Consider the following 22,488-nt stretch of genomic DNA (forward strand, 5'->3'; position numbering starts at 1 on the left):
GGGATGTTTCTATGGAAGCCCGATTCTGCCAATGAATAAAAAAGTGAAAAAAGGTTATTACGACTTTTTATCTTCACAATTTTCTCAGAATTGTGAAATGTAAAGTCATAATTGCCAGTTATTAAGTCAGAATTGTATCCCATTGTTTCTACGTTCCTTTGTTTCCTTGCCCTTTGTTAGTTCCCTTGACAACTGATTAACTCCTCCCCCTTGTTATCTCGTTATCTCATGTATTTAAAGCCCCATTTGTGAATCAGTCCTTGCTGAGAATTGAACCTAGTTCTACAAAGCATTTTCCCCTGTTCCTTGTTTCTAGTGCAGTCTAGCCTTGCCTTGTTTTTTTTCCCTGTGTGTTATTTCCCGTGTACCGACCTTTATCCAGTGTTTGGATTTTTGCTCCGTCTAGCCCCTTTGGATATTGTTTGCTCATCGTCTGAACCTCTTGCCTTGTGGATTCTTCTTGTGTTTTTGCCCGTACCAGACCTGTTTGCCGTCGTTCAACCCGGCCTGTACTTGCGACCGTGTCATCTAATAAAAAGCTGCATACGGATCTGCTCGTCTCAACCCCTTTCGCCATTTATATGAATAAAAAACTGCATGTATAAAAACCGAATAAAAAAGAAACAATTGGTATAATATATTAGTATTAATTGACAGAATCCTGGAAAATGTATCATGGTCACCACAGAAAATATATAGTAGCATAACTGTCAAAATCAACATATTGCAATGATTTCTGAAGAATCATGTGACACTTCACACGATCCTTCAGATATCATTCTAATATATCTATATTGCAATATTGATGATCGATTGATTCATTTTGAAATGACTGTTCCAGTTCAGCAAAATCATGGTTAAACGTGGAGACAATTTAGTCATTTAAGCCGTTTTCCTTTCTCCTCTGCCAGGCTTATGTGGAGTGAAGGGTTTAGTTTTATCTACTCAGGCGACTGTGAGACTCATCTTCCGTGCGCCTGCACATATGGGGTAAAGCAGGGATTTAAGGATGGAGAGTGAGTAGACTCCTTCATCCATGTAAATGGGTAATGACTGTAAGAAGTAGCATTAATTGTTCACTTGACAATGGATGGCAAAAGAGTTGTAGATGATCTCTGTTTGTATTACGCTGAAAGAAGTCCCTTTTATTTGAAAACACTGTCTGACGTTTAAGCTAGAGGTAGGTTTGGTCTTTTGACGAAAGTGTTCAAAATATCTTTTTCACGTGCCACAGGTTACAGGTTTTGAATGAAACGAGGGTTAGCACATTATTCTGCAATATTATATCATTTTCTTTTTCTTCTTATGGAGGGGCTGTCCATTCACGAGTAAGGACTTTCATGCCTGGTCAATGGTGCAGCAGGATCCAATATATCCAATAAAATTTACATGTATTTCATTATATTCCCCTCAGTGATGGAGATTATTTCACCGCTAGGACACAGACAGTATTTATCTGACAAAAGAGGAAAAATATTACCGGCTAGTGATGGAATACACACTCACACATGGGCCCAGAGGGCAGAAATATTTGTTTGAGACATTGATTTAAAGTAGCCATTGAAAGGAAGGGGTCAAGAACTTAGCAAACACTAACAATAGCCAAATGGGTGAAAGATTTTCTCATTTTCTCAGTTTGAAAGGGAGGAAGAAAGGAAATATTTATGTACTGAGAATATGAAAGGACCACCATGTGAATGGTGTGTGAATCTGTGGTCTACCTTTAAACATATCAGCATGATTGGTGGTAATTATCTGCTCTTTAGAAGATAAATACTGCACTTGTATACACGCAGCACATAAAGTCCAAATGTAACATTTACATTTATCTCATATATTCTTTTCATGTCAGATATGTAATAATGAATTTGGTATATTCATGAAATGACTTATAAATAAAATCAGCAATTTACATCACAGCCAAGAGTTCTTTGATGAATGGAGAACAGAAAGAGCAGAATTTATTTGACAAGAATCTTTTAAACTTTGAAATAATAATAAAATATATATTCAATATATTTAAATATATTTTCTTACAACAGCATACAGATATAACTTCTAGTGTAAGCATACTTATTGGTCCCATTTATTAATTATCAAATTTTATCTGTTGCTCATAGGACAGATGAAAATTGACTACAGGGCTGCTGGAGCCATTTAGTTATTAGAAAAATAAATAAAATAAAATAAAATAAAACATCCTACTCACCCCAAACATCTGAACACTGCTGACCTTCCAACATTTTTGACATAATTAGCAATTCAATGAAGCCTTACAACTGTAAATGTGTTTTTTTAAGTGTAGATACTGCTTGTTTCAGTGAAAAAAAAGTTTAGAAATTCAGTTACAAAGCGTCTTTTGTACAATACTTTGCGACGTGCATATTTCATGTGAATACAAATCAAATACAAAGTGGAGACTAAGTGCATGGCTGAAAAACAAAAACATTTTTAACCTAAATCGAAAAAAAGAGTATCTTTTCCTGAGAAAACATAAAAATAATTAATGTATCATGTTTTGTTTTGTTCGTTTCAGCTTAATTGATAATAGCGTCTGACTGCATTCTCTACAATAGATTGGCACTTTCTATCGTTTTGTAATCAAATTTGTTTTGTAACGATTCACACATTTTCCAGTATTTATCTTCAAATATTTTAGTGGAGGTTACATGAATTTCTAGCCTCCCTCACACACAGTGTCACAGCAAGTGAATCACCATCTATGACTAATACAGATATTCAGTTCATTAGCATTCATCCTGTATTCCGCTGAGAGATGATTACATATCCTGTACCTGTTCATCATCTAATGCACTAGAAGGTCCGGTGGATTTTAAAGAGAATAACCTGTCGGTTTGTTTACCTGTATTAGACTCCACCGGGTTACAGATGGCGCTTGCAAACTTCCAGATGTTTGGCAAACCCCACAAAGTCAAAAGATTACGAGATCAAAGTGACGCGGAGGGTGATAGAAAAACGCTGATCTCAGATCCACCCCGAAACATGCAAACTGTCCTCGTGTTCGTGGGCTAATGGGTCTGAGCCAGAATCCGGTCACCCTCAATCTATTCCGGTAGAGTAAGATCATCATATCCAGTTTGTTACGGTTGAGATCTAGAAAGGACTGAAGAAAGAAACGAAGTTTACTTTGCACTCCCGAGATGATGCAAACACGCTCTGCCCTCAGATACCCTCCTACCCTTCTACAAACGAGAGCGAGAAGAAGACGCAACATCAACGTTACAATAAACAGTGCTTGTGAGCAGAGCTAGGCTTGGCTCTTTATATGAAACTAATAGTGGCCTGAGGCTGCTAGCGAAAAATAGAACAAGCAAATAGAGAAGATGCAGGAAAGAGAAAAACCTGGTGAATTCCTTCAATCTGTTGTCTTGTAGGGGTAGGGGCGATTGGTGAGGGATATAGCAAGGATGCCAACAAAGTTTGTGTGCCCTGAAATTGAAAACGAATACGGGGGAGGAGAAGAAACAGTCACTGTGTCTTCAAATGAGTCTCTAAGTATTTTCAAATTACACCTGGGCAATTTTACAGACGAAGTTTGCTATGTTATGCTCCGCTGTTATTATGAAGTGCATGAACCCTTCAGTGTCTTGATGAAATCTAAATGGAATGATAATGCAAGACCTAGAACCCATTATTCTTCATCCTTTACATAGATCAGAGTAAGAATTGCAAGTATTTCTTTTTTAACGAATGTGCTATTAAAATAGAAAAAATAAAAACATTAAAGATATGCTTTGCCTTTTGAATTATGTACGGCTCTTTGTTGTCTGCAATTGAAGATAGATTCCGTACACCATTTTTACCCTTAAAGGGCATTGCGTTACTTGAAGAATTGCTTCAAATGGAAATGAACTACTGAATCCTGTCAGGAATTCTCATTGAAGATGTAGTTTATTTGAGATGGTAGCAGATTTCCAACCCAACATTTTTTTGTGTGTGTGTGTGTGTGTGCGTGTTTGTGTGTTCTGAACTTAAGATGAGGTTCTTGGACTCAAGACTCCGATATGAATGACCTCGGCCTTTTCATATAATATTCATATTTTATTTCAGCTTTATTTTAGTTAGCAAAAACACGTTATAAACTCTGGTCTGAACTGAATGAAAAATCTTCTTTTGACAAGCACGATGCAAACAGCCTTCATTGATGGTTTGAAATGTGAATCGAATCTGATTTTTGTTAATAACTTTCAGTCTGACCGGTCAGATGTCATGTGTTTTTTTTCCCCTCTTTTATAAGTTGTAATGCATTAGGCAATCATTACCAATGTGATTTCACAAAAAATGTATGCAGTACAATCCTAGTCTGGATGCCGCCTGTATATACACACACAAACACATACCTGCATACATAGGTACAGCTCCAAAAATGAGAACATCATTTGTAAATTAGAATATGATTTTGTAAAAATATATTCTAAATTCACTACATGTAAAGTAAAAAATATATATATTTTTTGATGATGATGATTAGAACTGTTAGATGTTAGATTTTTTTTTTTTACAAAACAGAAAAGCTTACATTTCTTAAGGAATGTTCATTTATGCACTCAATACTTTGTCAGGTCTCCTTTTGCGCAAACTCCAGCATCAGTGAGGTGAAGTGTCACAGAAGCATCGTCATTGTTGCATCGACTGTTTCTCATCTTTCTCATGAAAATATCCCATAGATTTCATTTGGGCTTCAGGTCAGGCACGTTGCCTGAACAATCGAGTGCAGTAATATCATGGTCAGCAGAGCACTTGTGTGTGGTTTTGTCGCTATGGGCAGATGCTAGAGTCCTGCTGCTCGTCAGAGGTCACAGCACCCTGACTTCGGAAACTTCACACTGGACTTGGATTCAGTTCCTCTCCTTAGCTCAGAAGCTTACGCTTCCGTTGTATCTGTTTCAGAAGTGGCTCGATGTCTGAGCGGGTGATTCTTGATGCTCTGACTCCAGCTTCAGTCCACTCCTTGTGAAACTGTCCCAGGTGTTTGAATCAGCTTTGCTTGGCAGCGTTCTCCAGCTATGCGGTCATCCCTGTTGCTTGAATATAATTATTACCTTTCGGTCTACTTAGTTGATATGTTTTAACTATGCTTAGTTAATATGCTTTGATACAGCGCTCTGTGAACAGTCAGATCTTTCAGTAATGACCTTCTGTGACTTATCGTCAATGATTGTCTCTGGACCAATGCCAAGTCAGCAGTCTTCACCATTATTTTGATTTCAAAGAAAATGATCTGAAATTTATATAGTCATTTAATGAAACTCAAATATAAATATTAATATTTTAAGATACTGGATTTTTATTGTTCATGAGCTATAAGCTCTAATCATGAAGATTTTTTTTTTTACTTTAATGAAACAGCCAAAAAAATCACTTTTTCCACATTACTTGAGATGCACCCGATTAGAAATCCAGATTGACAAGTAGCTTTATTTTCCACCACAATCTTTGCAGTCGTAAGAATCAGTTTTTCTGATACGTTTATTAAGGTAACATTGAGATTCAAGTGGCAGCAACATATGTGTTCATATTTGTGTAGGAGTGCTCACTTCAAATGTTCTGCCTTTTGGAACGAGCAGGGCATAAAGGTGCTCGCTTTCAAATGGAATTCTCCCAGTGCTTTGTGCAAGAAAAACTATCAATGAATCAAGTGAAATTAGATACATAGATTTTAAGCGATTTTGAAAGAAAAAACCTAGAGGGAAAAAGCCTCCCACACCACTATCCACATCTTTTGAGTCACAGAGGACATATAAGTGAGAAAATTAGTGATTAAATAATCCTATAACTGGCAAGGATGAAGTGAGGGAAAAAATAGAGTTGGTGAATGTGTGGAGAGAAGGATGAAGAGAATCGATTAGTGGGGATTGCAGAAGGAAGGAGGCTAAGACATCAGCTGCTTGCTTCTGATAACAGCAGAGCCATGTAACCCTCCGTTCACTAATGCACCCACTGATCATCACTTGGCGAGTGAGTGTGTGATGGTGCTGTCAGAGTTCTGCTCATTAAGTGGCTGAGTGCTGCCAGTGCTCTGTTGTACTGCCAGCATCTTACCAGAAAGCCAGACGAGAAGACGAGAACACTTAAAATCTCCTCGTCCGTAATGAACCACACGGCCAGGTCAATGAGGGGATGACCCTAACACGTGAAATAAGTGGCCCCTCGTTATTTCTCGCAGTCGCTGTGTGTGCTGCTTTACCTGGATGCGTGTGTTCTGCAGATGTATGAGTAACTATATTGTACAGTATAGAACGGACGACAGTGTGTGTGTCTAGTCTAGAACGTTGCATTAAATGAAATCAATTCCTTGAACCCAGTCTGTTCCTAATATTAGACAAAGTGAATGATTTGACTGTGGTTTGCAATATATATATATATATATATATATATATATATATATATATATATATATATATATATATATATATATATATATATATATATATTTGTATTGGAGGTTCAAAGCTCTAACAATTTACTTATATCCTGCTATTCAAACCATCTGCATGATTATACATGCCATATTGTCGTATATGTGGTATATCTATAAAGGTAGGTCTTAAAATTCAGATAAAATGAAAAGTTGAGTAATTTTGAAGCACTCTGCATGCACAAAAGTATTTTTTGCTCCAGTATACGTATGTTTTTCTGCAGTATATAAACTGAAAAAGCAACTTGTAATCACTTTTACTCTAAAATATCTATTAAATGTCACCAGTAATTACATAGAAATAGCAAGTAACACAAGATATTTTTATGCTTTTATTATATAAAGTAGTAGGATTTAAATATTTTATTGTGAAACATACTATTTAAGGTTTTAAAATATATTTTCTTAACAGGGTATATCTGCTTCTATGGTCTATACTTGATCATTTTTCTCATTTACTTATCATCACATAAAAGGTCTTAAAATAACTATGAATATGCTTTGCAATTCCTTTTTATCATGCATGACCCCATCTGCGTATCATTTCAGTTGCCTTTTGATACTTATACAACATCATACACATTAACAGACAATATTAAAAGTAGCATATGGAATATATATGCTGAGAGTGTTGTTAACAGAACTTCAAAAAAAAAAAAAACATCATCGAGTCACTGGCAGAGCTTTTAAAATCACAGCATGTCCTTTACATTTGAATTATTACTGCAAAACACTGCTGATCTGCAGCGGTATTTTTCATCATTTTGCGAAGGCCACAGTCAGGGTTATCATTTAAGTCGGGGTCAGGGTTAAGAAGGACAGGCAGCTCATTTTTCTGCATGGCGTTATGCAGTGCGCATGCCACCAGTGCACTTCCTCATGGGATTGTACAGCTCTGTGCTATTTGCTCAGACCTCTCCAAACAGACCTATACTACAGTCTCTCACATTATACAATTTATCTTGCTAGGCCATCTCGCACATTACTCCGAGTCAAGTGCATTCCGCAGATTGATTTTTATTCAAGTGAGAATGTTTTCTTTCTTCTCAGAATATGATTTCTGCAATTCTGAACACGATTCCAAGAACATGGCCTTCAGGAATCAAAATCATCATGAGCCCAGAAATCGTTGCTTTCATTCAAACAAGCTCACAGTGCATCCAGTCTTTCCATTTTTAGCTTGCATTTTAATGCTTTTCAAGTACTTTCATAACTTTAATTATGGATTACTTAAGATTTGAGTATAAACTCATATTTGGTTTGATTACTTGAGGTCATCCAAGCCTCCGTTTCTCGTTGCACTTTTGATTTTTATTTCTTATTGTTAAATCCAGATTGTTAATAATGTATAACAATGTTTTATCGGGTTAAAAGTCCCAGAGCTGGACTTTTTATTCCACTCATTATAAGGGTAGTCGGGGTAAATTTGCCAAGAATGGGGTGAAGTGAGCTGTCCTCCTTGTTCTGGCAAAGTATTTGTTTTTAAGCTTTCTAGGGAGCTTTTAGGCATCCCTCCAAGGATAGCTTTGGCATGGTTGAGGCAGTGTGATGCACGCAGGCATGAATACATTTTTCAGAATCGTTGAAACCGCCTTTCAAATGGTTATTTGTTTTTGAAGAGAGAGATGATTGCGAGATTGAAAGAGGGATGATATGCCTACTAATAACGGGATTGTAGGGCTTGTCAAAAAAAAAAAGTTTTATTGGCTGTATCGAAACTGCATTATATTATATTGAATTCAGTTGCTTTAGGCATTGAACATAAACTGTTTGAATTGGTAGATCTACAGCACAGAGATGCTTTGAATATCAGCTTTTGTAAGCATTGCAATAGAAAACTGTGATCCAGAATGTGAGCTTCTGTAAGACCAAAAGAGAACCATGAGTCAGTGAGTTGGACAGCATTTGACACTTAATGCATTGGTTGTTTTTATGACACTGTTAGAGCTGGAATGCAGTGATGGAATACAGGAGTGAATAATCATGAAACTATTGCCTTTAGCTTAGTTAATTATCAGAAATGAAATATATTTACTTTGAGTTGCTTTACAATGGGTTTGATTAAGAGTAAAGAATCAGGTTTATTCATATTTCGCATATGTATTTGCTTTGGGGCTGGAGTAAAGTGGTCATAAAATTTGGTAAAACATTTGTCTGACATTTGAAGATTGGCTTCAATCATATTAGAATGTGCTGATGTGCTGTCAACTTTTTAAAATATTTTTATTTTTTTATTAATATTTTTAGAAAAGCAATATTTCACGGATGTTACTATCCATAAATTATGTAAATTATTAATATTGTTTTTATAATGTATCAATGTAGATTACTGGATATTGTGCATGCTCTTTTCCCCTATTAACTTAAGTTTAATACAAATATTTCACACATTTAATTATTTTAATTTAATATTTAACAAAATGTAATATATAAGATTTTTATTTAAAATGAATGAAATGAATAAAAAAATCAATTATGTCATATTTAAAAAAATATATATATATATATATATACACACACACACACACACACTACACACAGACACACACACACACACACACACAGATGCTGTGTATATATATATATATATATATATATATATATATATATATATATATATATATACAGTGCATATATATATATACAGTGCATATATATATATATATATATATATATATATATATATGCACAGATATTTGCTTTTTTAAATTGATATTATTACTATGATTTTTTTAATTATTATTATTTATTTACTTATTTTAGTTTGAACATAGCCAATGTAGTTGCAAAGCAAAGTGTAACACAGTAGTAGGGCATGGAAAAGGCATGTATTGCTATTTTTAAAAAAAAAAACCGTGACGGTATAATTGCACACTACACACTGGCAGGGCATCTTTTCAAAGTGCTGATGTCCTGGGGGAGCTGTTCCATTAAGAATAGCGTAATCGCTATCACAATACCATGCTGTGCAGAAGGGGCTTGTTCAACAATGACTGAGTATTAAGGAGAAGCATTTTTACATGAGGATTTGCAGATTCACATCACAGGAGATTTCCCAACATGGCCTACTTCGGAGAGGATGCTTGGGACTGTGGGACAAGAATGGTTGATGATTCTGTGGAGTTTTTCCCAGAAACTTTTAAGATGCCGATGAATTGAAGTTTTATTAAGGTTTTTAAAGATAAGGTACTATGGAGTACACAAGGTCAGTAGTTCGTTGAGACTGACAGTAATTAATCTTCTGAACTCTTTAAATATTTGGTGGAAGATAAGCAAGGTGAAAACGCGTCTATTCGGGGAGGTTTAAAGAGCAGTGATTGTTGGAGACACATAGCATCCAAGTGCATCCTCTAACCAAGTGTGCCCTTGTATTTAATGTTGTGCAGCTGGAAAGCATGGTTCAGTTGGCCAACTGCAGTATATTGGAAGCGGAACATCAATCATCAGTAAATTTGAGATGTGCAAGCAATTTTCAGTAACGTAATGACTTTCACTATCCTTCATTTCCATTTGCTGCACAACATTGAGTGAGGACTAGGAGTTTTAAAAGTGCAGGCACTTAGGTAGCAGCTCAATAACAACAATTGGTACCTCACTTTAGAATTGGTATCGAACAATCCCAAAGTTTCAGCAAAAGCCTTAAAAGGTGAAGGTACTAGGTCACGATGACCAATTTTGGAGTATCCAGACATGTAATTAATATTAATGAGTCACACATTTGTCATAGTTTTGTTTACTTAGCAGATAAATCGGGGTGAATGAGAACAAAATCAAGTGTTCATCAACACTCTCAGAGCAACAGAGGGATGTGACAAGTAATTGTTGTTAATAAAGAAAAGATTTTTGCACGAATGGTCAGGTCGCCATGATTTTGCCAAGCAAGGCATGATCCTGGATCAACATTACTATTCCAATCCCTACCCTTAAATCTAACCCTAACCAAAATATATTCCTAAAATCAGTGGGAAACTATGATTATAAGCTTAAACTGATATGTCCTGAAAAACGGTCACTGAAATCTAATTGGTTGATAGGAATGTTGTTCGAGGATCAAAAGGAATGTTGATTCAGGAACATCTTGTACTTGGTGAAATCCACAGATACGGTGCACACATTTTTTTACATGCATAAGCAATGTTCTAAAGAGGAATATTTAAAACTGTTCTTTCATCCTCGTATAGATTATGAACAGGCTTCCTATAAAGCATAGTTTTCTTCTGAGCGCGCAACGGACAACTAAGTAATTGTATTTAGACAGTTCTTGGATATCATTACTTATCAACACGAAAACTTAATTTTCTGTTTACAAAAGCAGTCATGGTCCTAAGCGCAATGGATAAATCTCTGAAAAACCTTTCATATCACATCACTGTCACAACCACGCGCAACTTCACAGTCATGCGTTTGATACCTTTTCAACTTCTTCTTCTCAATGAGGGTTTAAAATGTAAAACCACAAACAAATGTCAGACAGCATCCATTCTCTATTCTGGAATAATTTATGGGCTTTCATTGTATATTTGTATAGATGACACACATCAAATCTTGACAGTAATTCTCTGCTGGTTTGGAACGCTAGCTGCTCGGTTACGGGAACAATCACTCATACACACTTTGACTATGAACTATTAATCTCTGCAAACAATGTCAGTTGTGATTTAAAGATCCCAAACCGCTGGAGCTGACGAAAAAGGCAACAAGGGAGCATTCATCACTCATAGACAGACGAGAGGGTCTTAGTGCTTGCTGGATGGACAGAAGGAATGAACTTCACATTTTTTTAGTCATGCATTAAAAATGATAAAGAACAGAAGTTAAGCGAGGAGGAACAGCACAATATCGTGCTCTGTTTTTGCAACAGAAGCTATCAAATTAAAAAGACTAAATGTATCTGCACATCCAATTCTCAGCAGGGAATGAGGAAGAAACAACTGAAGGCTTCATTAACAAATGTTTGTAAAAGTATTTAAATGATACTTTGTAGCCATATTCGTTGCTACCCGGTCTCATGGCATGAACGTACCTGGGAGCACTTTTTAGCGAAATATGCACAAATATGTACATAAGTGCAGTTTCCAAAAGAAATGAACGCTAGGCAGTAAAACTCTGACACATTTTATTCCTTTTCACACAGATTTGCAGAGTTTTGATTAATAAAGAAGAATTTTCAGACAATTGCTTGAAGTTTATCGCGTCAAAACAATATTATGTTGGGAGATTTGAAAACTGATGCTTTTGAACGTTAGAGTCACATATATCCAGCTTCTCATCTACGGTTTGTTTTCTCGCTATAGGTCACGTTATACGGCGTTGCACTTAAGTGTTGGAAAGCTCCAGTGTAATTACAGTTTGACAAAACAGATCAAATCTGCATAGAGGAAAGATGTCACAGTTGCATCAACAAATGCCTTTTTGTATTAGTTTTACATTTGTTAACACTATCAGGGAGGTTTAGGGTTGGATTTGGTGTAGGGCGTATTTCAAATAGAGCATTAACTTTTAACAAAAGTGCCTGGATATTTCAATTATGAACCGTCACAATATTTAACTGAAGCCATGCAATAAAAGTGTGCCAGGGTTGACGTATTAAACCTTTCTCTAAACCTTTTGTCTGTGAAGGGGTGAAGTTTGGGTGAACTTTCTCATGCTGAGTTTAGAACCAGAGTCGTTTTTTTTAGTTATCGGTTGTTTCATGTTTTTGTTTGTCTTATGACAACCGGCTCCCTTTACAGTCATTGTTTCAAATATATTGTTTGAAAAGTTTCCCTTCTTTTTTCAAAGTATCCTTTGAATGTCTTTAAAAGTATTAGCTTTAATTTTTCATGTCTCACCCTTTGAGAAGCTCTGACAGAAGGCAAATGAATAGAAAACAAAAGTTTTAAAAATCAATAGAAAAAATCTCCGCCATCCCTTTTTTTGCCTTTGGTATTTTATTATATTCTCTTTGTTCATTGCCATGCCTCTGCTCACCTCCTCCCCTCGATTAACTATTCTTCACCTCCATTTCTGCCAAATGTCTCATTTGTCCATTGTTAGAATAGCTTGAAATGAAAGAGTTTAGATCAATTCAATGGAACTGACCCATAAGTATACACACCTTCATTTACGTTCTTCACTCTCCTCCTATAGCCGAGTTCATTTTTTCCCCCTCATGTCGAGGGACACATTGTTAGGCATAGCAAGTCCTCTGGAGAGTCTGAAAATGTTAAAGTTTCTTACTTTCAGTATAGTTTTAGTGGAGCGAGTTTCTCTTAACTGTGCAGCAGAAACATTTTGATTAAGGAATTGAACAGCCCAGCCAGACAGGACAATCTTTTCCAAAGTCGCCTATATATAGAAGGTATAAAGAGAACATTATTAGCTTCGTTTGCTTTGCTGTGAGTCCATATTTAAAATCTCATCTAAATTTTAGTAGAGATGCCAAAAACTCCGGCCGGTCCCTTCCACAAAAACACTCTCGTTCATCCAGAGTGAGAGAAGGAGAACAAAAACTACTCGGACAGCGGTTTCCTAGCAACAAAGCATTTGTTTTCAAACAAAGCTCTTTTAAACTTGTTTTTCTGCTACATTTAATTTGATGGTAAAGTGCCATGCATCATCAAATCAGATCGAAATGGGGAAAGAGTTGTGGGAACAAATGCTAAAGATATGCTGTTTCAGTCCAAGTACAAAAAGCTCCGTATTAATGATAGTTGCATTTATTGTCAGATGAGCACAGCGGTGCATGGGGAATCTCAAACCATAGCTTGTTATCACGATTATTGATTTGGTGTCTTTTAAGAAGCGTTTTGGTAGATTGCACAAATGCTGACGCACTTGACACACAAAAAAAACTGCTATTAAAAGTGTGTATGTAAATATATGTGTACATATGTCTTAAAATATCTTATAATACTTGATTGATTTCATTTTCAGAAGGGTTATTCAGTCATGAATATTTAGAGCGCTAGTTTTTAAACTTACAAAACCGTACAAACGATATAAAGGGAAGCTTCCATATAAAAGCCACCTGGTCTGTGAATTCAATTGATCATAAGCTTTTGGTTCTGTTCATAAGGAAAGCTATTTATAATCTGTAGGTTTACAGACCGCAGCCAGGCTTCTGAAGTTTTTTTTTTTTTTTTTTTTTTTAAATTACAGGATAAAGGTTGGAATAGGTGGAGAACATCACCTTCTCAAGTATTGAGCCCTTGTTAAAAGAACAAAGAGAGTGGTATATGATTTCAGCTGGTATTTCGCCGGATGTCATTTTAAAGTTCCTTGTCTTGTTTTTATTGTACTAGCGGTATTTTTGTTTACACAAGTTTAACTTATAACCATCTCTATTAAAGAATGCACGGATCCAAATAAACCTGGGTAGTATGGATTATCCAGTTGGACATGGGACGTACATATCACACTATGTGCTTTGTCTGTACTTAATTTTATTGCGCCATTTGTTTGTTTTTGGACTGTTTTGGACTTAGCTCCTCCAAAAATAATGCATAGTCACAAAATCTGCTCTTTATTGATTCAATGCGCATAGTAACAATTTGTATTTATAATGCTATTAAAACATTATTCAAACAATATTCCAATCCTTCCATTGTTATTATCGTTACATCTTCATCCTCTGGGAATAGAGTGATGTAAACTAAATTTGATGTCACGTACGCCGTGCAAATTTGCCGCGTTGGCCAACAGAAAATTGCTCGGATTTAAAGTGATTATAGTGTGAGCTGTGTTTCATCCATAGCTACTAACTGGGAATAGACCATAGCTAACCACGGAACAGCTAGCCTCAGAACTTCTACAGCTCGAATTAAAATTGAAATCGGTATAAAGAACATTGAACTAGACCAAAACAAGACAAGAATCTTCCAGGCGGTCGTTCCAACTCCAGATCAGAATTACCTCTTCCAACATTGTCACTGTTTTTTTTTTTTTCTTACTTTTTTCCTTTTTAAGATCAAAACTGAGCTAGCAGAGGAGCTGCTGAGATATTTCGCGATTAAAGTCTCAGGACGAGTAATAGCTTGTTCTGTTCTGAGTCAGTTGAGGACAGCCCAGAGCACATGACCCTCTGTTCGAGTAAGACTGAAGGAGCGGTTGATCAAATCCTGGATCATTATCCTGCTCTCAGATGTGTCGGTGATTCAGTTGTCTTCATTCATGGAGAGGATGTGATGATCTGAACTTGTCCAGACTGCATCTGATCTTTAAATATCAAATAGTGCTTTTCGACGTACTTAAATGCTGTTTCCTGGTACATCGTACATGGCATTTAAACAAGATGATTGTTGAAAATGACGCCGCACAAGGGTCACTTCCGATGCCGCGGTGATCTGTGTGGAGTAAAATGAGGTCTCCTGCCAAATATTTTAGCGAAAAGAGCAAAGCGATTAATTTTATTTTTTAAACAGGGTTTGGAGTAATACAGTAGCGTTGAAAAAAAATAAAAATAAAAATTTGTCCTCGGCCCGTTTTCTCTGCTGAATAGAAGGATGCTCCATAGCTTTCAAACGATGCAGTTGTGGAATGAGAGAAATGCCATGAATTTAAAATAGAGTTGTTATGCTTTCTAAAGGTCAGCTTGTTATGTGTTCGAGTTACACAGACAGCTGAACTGAATGATGAAAAGTGGGCCGAGCGGCCGTCATGAGGATTCAAAATGTTTCATTGTATCAAAAGGATTCATTATAACCAAACGTGTCCCTCAAAACCGATGATTTCTTGACTGCGCGAACTGCACATTCTCGTGCGAATGTGAGGCGTAGCGTGAGTGAGCAAAATTTACGAGGTGGAAAAACGGAACAGTAAAAGAGCAGAATTTAGATTAATGGCGCACAACGGTAAAAGCGCAAGTTTGAAAACGCACACAAAGCCGCTTAAGACACTAGCAGAAGCTCATTCTGTCTCCCTTAAGGTTTGAAGCTCGGTAACATAACCATATTTGGCCTGCGGGGACACGTTTGGTTGTTATTTACAGTGGCTTCCAGTGTGGTTCTGTTCCCTCTGGCCTTCTGTGAATGCCAGCCACGGAGAACCACAACACCGGGAAGTTCCAGCGCGGAGCTCGAGGGAGCGTCGCAGATAATTACAAACCTCTCACCGATGCCCTGCACTGACAGACAGACAAGAATGGCAGAATCACAGAGGAAGAAAGCATCGAGCGGAGAGACCCATGTGAGTAGCTGGAATGATGTAGAACAGAATCGGCCTGACATGAGCTTATTTCAACCTGTTCGCCCTTTCCCGCTGATCAGATTAAATTTTTAAAGAAGTGTTTTACTTTTCTAACAGAGCTACTTAAGATAGAAAGTGTGGGTTGTTTCAGGTCAAACTCACATCTTTATTTGAAGCATTTCTGTTTCAACTCTAATATGAAACGCTTAAGGGCTTTGAAAACGTGTATGATAGTTCACACAAAAATGGCATAAGTCATAATTTACTTGTTCCAAATGTATTTTGAATGAAAAACGTATGACTTTTTTTTTTTGCCTACAGTGAAAGTTAAAGGGGCCAAATGCTGTATTTACACCCGATTAAAAATATTGTTAAAATATAGCAAAATTTGTGCTGTCAAATGATTATATTATCATGATTAATTGGATCCAAAATAAAATTTTTATATGTTTTATATATATATGTGTGTTCTGTGTATACAGTATAAATACACAAAAACGTATATACATATATATATATATATATATATATATATATATATATATATATATATATATATTTTTTTTTTTTTTTTTTTTTTTTGGAATAATGTTTATATAATAAATACATTCATTTAATATGGAAATTATATAAATATAGACATGTAAATATTCTCAAAATATATACGGTACGCCTGTGTATGCATATACACATAATAATTATACGTTTAACAGCACTAATAAAAATTCTATAAATTATAATTAATATTCGTTTCCATGATAGTCATGCTAAATTATCAGTAGCCACTACTTCAGACTTCATTGTTTCGTGATACTTCAGAAATCATTCCGATTTGGTGATTTACTCAAGAAACATTAGTATGATCTATCTCTTTATTATCTTTTATTTATTATATTATGCTGAAAACATTCTTTAATGAACATAAAGTTAAAGGAAACAACATTTATGTGAAAAATTGCTGTCCCTTAATTAATTTATTTGATTTAAACCCTTAGTCTGCTATGTTCAGTGGACCTATTGGTCCGTTCCGTTATTTTTATGATTATCATCATCGCTACACCATCAGCATCACAGATCGCTTGTGATTCGCTATTGCTAATTACTCCATCAGTGAATGTCACCTTTTATGTGCCTAGCTCTCCTGCCCTTATGTGTGTGTGTGTGTGTGTGTCCGTGATGAGAGAGAGATGCTGAATTGCAGAGAAGGGGAGAGCATGTGATGTGAGAGCGAATCAATAAAAGGATTCCTTCCTTCACTTTTCACTTTGCTGCTTCTCTCTTTACCGCTGCAGTTATAGCTTCATTCCCAGCCAATCCTTGGAAACAGTGGGGGAAAATCACCGCTCGTCTTTTTCTGCTCCGCTCTCTTCAGTTCCACAATATATTGTTGTCATCAAGGTTTACAATATACAAAGCTCACCCTCCTCTTTCCTCACCCCTTCTCTCTCGGTTTCTCCCTCACACTATCATTATATATTAATAGGACTGCTTCCTTTGTCCACCTGGACCTTTTATTGATTTTCGGACCGCACTGTTTGAAGCCGATCGTGGCACATTCTGGTTTAATTACATTTTGGGTTTCTTTACATTTATCTCTTTGTGCGCGTGCATGACTTATTTCGTGTCTAATAGTACAAAACACATACTATCATTTGAAGCTTTAGTTAACTGTCTGTTCTGAACTGGATGAAACGTGTGAGGAGAATAATAATGGCAACGCGTTCTATGTTTTTTTTTCCCTCACACTTCACAGTGAGAGTCCATCATCAGAAATCAGAAAAGCCCATCCGTAAAGCTATCAGACTGTAGCCAGTCAGCATACATGGCAATGATCGGCATGACTTATTTGGCCAGGATTGCTTGAGAAACACCCTTCAATTATCAAAGCGAGTCAAGTACTGTTTTACTGACTTCTTTTCATTCTTATGTTTCCACAAAAATGTATAGGTCAATGAATTGATGCTCACTTTTATTTAGAAGACAGATGTCTACAGCACGTCTATAGTGGCATGGTTTTATTTTCTGAAATTATGTATTTTTGAGGTGACATAAGTATAACCTCGTTAAAAATGTTAAAAAGCGGAAAAGAACACAGTTTGGCTTAATTTAAACAAAACATTGACAAAACATGAGAAAACGAGAAAAGTCCATCAGAAAACACAAAAGCTATTCGTTCATGAATTAACTGTTCATATCTACAATGAATCAAACACACATTCTGTAAGTAATAATTTAGTCAATTACGCCGTATTTCATTTAAAGATTGATTCATTTGAAACCTTTCCAGGTGTCTAGTTTTCCGAGTAGGACGCGTATAAAACGAGCGCATTTCTAAAAACGAGTTACAAAATAAATAAATAAAGTGTTTTACAAAGTTCGACTCTGGCATTTGAGGGAGAGCGTGCAGGCCACTGCCTCTTCACAGATCTCTGCTTCTGTCATCATGCTCCACCGGCCGTGAAAACACACGCTTCTGTCGAGCGCACGCACAAAGACGGAGCACCATTTTTTATGTTAAAACCGGAACGCGTTGCATTCAAAGCCAAGGCAAAGAATAAGATGTAAATACAGCCGGTGTGCACATTTATCATAGGAAGGTGCACCCACCCCCTTTTCAGTTTAAGTCTGTCCAGCATCGCTAGCCTAAGGCTTCTGGCTGTGATGCAGGACACTCCAACTAACACACACACACACACACACACACACTACACCTGCAACCAAGAGCTCTTCTCTGTCCACTATCAAGTAGTCTCAGCATGGGGCGGTGGTTTCCTGAGGCCCTGTAGACGGTTTAGATGTTGCACCTCTTCAATCCTGTTACATCAAAGTTTGCACACTCTGCAATGATATGAGATTAGAGCGAGTTAAACTGCGCTGAAAACTCTTCAGTGTAGTTTTCGGGATGCATAATACAGTTGCCTTAGTTTGAAATTAAAGTGAAAGTGTGGGCCTTGTGACACAGAGTGGCCCTCACTGCCCGTTTCAAAAATCTTTTTGCAATAGCCTGCATCAGATGAAAACAGGGTGCAGGCTTCAACAGCTAAAATGACACTACCTACTAAGCATCCTAATGTTATTGTAATCTATTAACTGAAACCTTTTTGTTTTGCTCTAAGTAGGTGTCATGCATTAAAATATTTTACTTTGCTGTGATCGGAATGACTTTTAAACTTGTTTAGTGTATGAGGACCAGTTACTGCTAACTTGTTAAGCGATACCTAGTGGTCAGGTTTTGAAAAAAGCAGTGCGGTCTGTCACCGTTAACGCTAATCTGCAATCTGCCTCTGACTTTCGGTAACTTCAGCTTCTAAATCAGGGCCAGATTTGTATTCCAGTCTTTAGAGCCACATTATATTCTGCTTTGAACACCCAGAATCCTATTGCGTTGTGGCGTTTTGAAATGCAACCTACAGAAACTGTATCTTGGGTACGATGGGATGATGAGTAAACACCACAATCGATGTAGTTAGGTTTTGCTGGGCCTCAAATGAAATCTCCGGGTCCCTAAGGCGACGCATAGAATCCTCACTACCTTTCGTCCCGCCCGTGACTGCCCTGACCCCAGTGCGTTTCCACACGGGGCGCTTGGGCCTAATAATCTCATTATTGCATCGGGTGCAACTGACCCTTTTATCAAGAGGATTGGACCTGCGTGTTTTCGGTAATTGTGCAATCGTTGCTAAACCGACTGACACCGAGATGATCGCCTGATTAATCTCCGCGCTGTCAGATGTAATCACCGGCAACTGGCAAGGCTGGAACATCTAATGGATAACGTGACAAAAAACATCTGCGCTCCGAATTGCACCGGTTTCGGTTGGCTCAAACCGCGCGCTATCGTTTTGACGAGGCTTCTGCAACGAAATGAACCGCTCGTTTAAAAACAACCGCGGTTGTTGCATCGCGTCTCCGAATTCAGTTTGACTTCCGTCGCTCGCCCGGTCTTTCGTGACGGGTCCTTTTGATGCGCGTTGAGCTACCGAGTGGGAGTTTCTTAAACTAGACGAGGGGTGTGGAAAAGTCGTATCAGTGCCGACGGTGTCTGGGAGCGAAACCGAGCGCGCACCGGGAGCGCGCGCACCGGACAGCTTCTGACGCCGGAGGAGAGCGAGGAGCGAGTAGGAACCCCGTTCATCTGCCCTGCCGCGCCAGCCTTGTCAGATCGAGACATCCCTCGCCCTCTGTCCGGTAAACTAGGACACCCTGGGAAGCGGATTGAATTCTCTCCTCAAATCACAACACCTTCGCCGCCGCAATCCCTCCATCCCGCGGCTCAGGAATACAAAGTTGTATCACTTTTAAACGACTCTCCTGGACTGAACTCTTCTGGTTTTTTGACAAAAAAAACATCTTTTTTTTGTGTGTGTGCGTGTGCGTTTTGAGTTGGCTTGGATATGCGCGCGCGCGTCGACTTGATTCCCGCCGCTACTTAGCGTGGAATATCCGAGGACTTTACTCAACGCTCCAGAAGAAAAGAAAAATACTTTGAAGTGCTATGGGAATTTGAGGAGTTTGTTTATTTAGCTATTTTCCTTAAGATGCGTGTGGGGCGAGAGTCTTCGCCGCCCCTTTTTAGACCAGAATTAGTCAGCGTGGTCCCGGAGTAGAGGCTAGATCGGTGTCTTCTCGATCTCACGCACTCTCCTCACTCTCCTTTTCTTCTTCCCCCTCCTAAGGTTATTTGTATATTTCCGTGGAATAACTGATCTGGAAAACGACTGAACGACAAAGTGTCTTGCCTCTCCTCCCCCCACCACCACCACCACCGCCGCCTGTAACTGACAGGCGGTTCAAGGTTTGTTCTTCTCCGGAGAATGCTCAATGATCGATGGGGAATCATGAACAGCTCACCGGAACTCGAAGACGGACAGCGGGGCAAGAATCAGGTGCGTCCCCCGCTCGCTCACACTCCGTGAAATACAGTGAATGTAGTTTTAGGGTGAGACGCAGTAGCTACTCATCTGTGTGTGCGCGCGCGCGCGCGCGTGTGTGTGTGTGTGTGTGTGTGGGTACACAGAGAGAATAGCACATTGAGTTGAGCGCGGCTTGTTCCTGTCACTCCGCATAAGCGCGCCCGTAGATCATGATCGCGGCAGAAAAGTGGCTATTTTGTTTGCACGGTTATGCGGTAGCCAAAGAAAAGGGCACCAGGCGTGCGAAATGCAGCTGGTCTGTGGATTCGGCATTAAGTGATGTGGTGGTACGGTGGGAGAGGAGGGACCGGGATTTTAATATTAGATTAATATTTAGTTTTTTGGCTGTGCCATATATATATAGTAGAGTATAGAGAAGCCACAGAGGCTCTTAAGTGGGTTCCCCAGAACGCAGCCAAGGTTAGAGGGAATGAGGCAAACGCATGTATGTGTTATAAGTATGTTAAACTGGTTTATGGGGAACGCGTGTTTTAATGGACAGTATGATTTATGATCTGCGTTCAGTTTTGACTTTGGGTTCGTCAGCGACGTGGGTAGAGGACCCTTAAAACGCGCGCGCGTTCAGATACAGCGAAAACGCAAACATCAAAACCAACACATAGATAAATACTTAAGGCTTGAGTACACACCCACACCATCACACGGTCAACTACACACACTGTAGGGGGAGAGAGAGTAGACAGTGCAGTAAGTGTTTTTTTTTTTCTTTTCTTTTAATCGTATAGATTGTACAGGCTTAAATGTTGTCAAGAAGTAACAGGAGACATTTAAGAGTTTGCGTCAACTGAAATGGCAAAAATAAAATTGGGATGTATTTTAAGCTTTTGACATTTGAGTTTGGCAAAGATATAGTTTTTATTCAATAAGGTAGGATTTTCCCAGGGCACACACACACACACACACACACACACACACACACACACACACAAATGCAGTGGTGGAGTGGAATTGATTGAGTGCAGTTTTGCTGACAGCAGTCCACACCGGCCTCCATACATGCATTTTAAACTATTTACTGTAAGTTACTGTTTTTCTGTAAATCGGTCTTGTTTGCCTTAGCCGAAAGTTAGTTAGAAAAATAATGGTAAAGTGAACATTTGATCATTAATGTCGCAAGTTGCCATTTTTTTCCCAGTGTGGGGATTTTGTGAGAAAATAAAGATTCTGTAAAATCTACTCAAACGCACGCTTAAAATATTATATACATGCCTGTCAGTTTCAAAAATCAGCACCATGGACAGTAACATCTACATGCCATGTGTCACTTTCAGAACCACGGACAGAACCTGTTGAATCTGAATGTGGAGGACAGAATTTATGAAGTAACTTTGTGTTTAAAACCGTCATAACCACTAAACTGGTACTACTAACAAACACACACACACACACACACACACACACACACACACACACAGTAGATTTTGACTCATAGGCTTATGCATACTACCTTATATGGCACAATGACAGCTTACCCTTAAAAGGTCTCCCCCTTTAGGAGAAAGTTTGAATTGAAATATCGGCTACAGTATTTATCTCAGGATAATATTATTGCTAAAAGGTGGTTAGATGGATACATTTCTTGGTGTCTGTTGTAGATGTCACAAAACACTAAAAAATAATGATCCTGGAATTAACTATTGCAAGGATTTTTAAACCATCCCTGTTGGCGAGGTTGCTGTTATGGTTCAAAAACCCCCGAACTAAAGATCAGCAAATGCGCAAGACAACTGCACCATGCAAACTAGACTGACTATTAATAAACCTCCAATTAATAATACAGTGACCATTAGCAGTACGTGCAGGTTTGCAAACATTATAGGACGCGCCGTACAATTGTAACGAAGGAGACAATTACGGCAAGCTAAAAATAAAGCTAAAAGGTGAAGAGCAGCGACGAATCTCACCACCCATTCACAGATTGAGCTATGAATGACTAATGCTTTCTCCCTG

At 38.0% G+C, this 22,488-nt stretch overlaps 1 protein-coding gene across 2 annotated transcripts in view; it reads left to right on the top strand.

The window, feature by feature from the left end:
* Window positions 1–19,463: 19,463 nt before the first annotated feature.
* Window positions 19,464–22,488, top strand: part of fibcd1b (fibrinogen C domain containing 1b) — a 69,045-nt gene continuing 66,020 nt past the window's right edge. Inside the window, exon 1 of one of the 2 annotated variants that reach the window (XM_043238155.1) lies at window positions 19,464–20,490. In XM_043238155.1, the coding sequence (XP_043094090.1) occupies window positions 20,419–20,490 (72 nt within the window). In that variant the 5' untranslated portion in view covers window positions 19,464–20,418. The remainder of the gene's footprint in view (window positions 20,491–22,488) is intronic. The other variant, XM_043238156.1, reaches the window with a different exon arrangement.

This window comes from Puntigrus tetrazona, chromosome 5 (genome assembly GCF_018831695.1).
Source record: "Puntigrus tetrazona isolate hp1 chromosome 5, ASM1883169v1, whole genome shotgun sequence".
Lineage (NCBI taxonomy): Eukaryota > Metazoa > Chordata > Actinopteri > Cypriniformes > Cyprinidae > Puntigrus > Puntigrus tetrazona.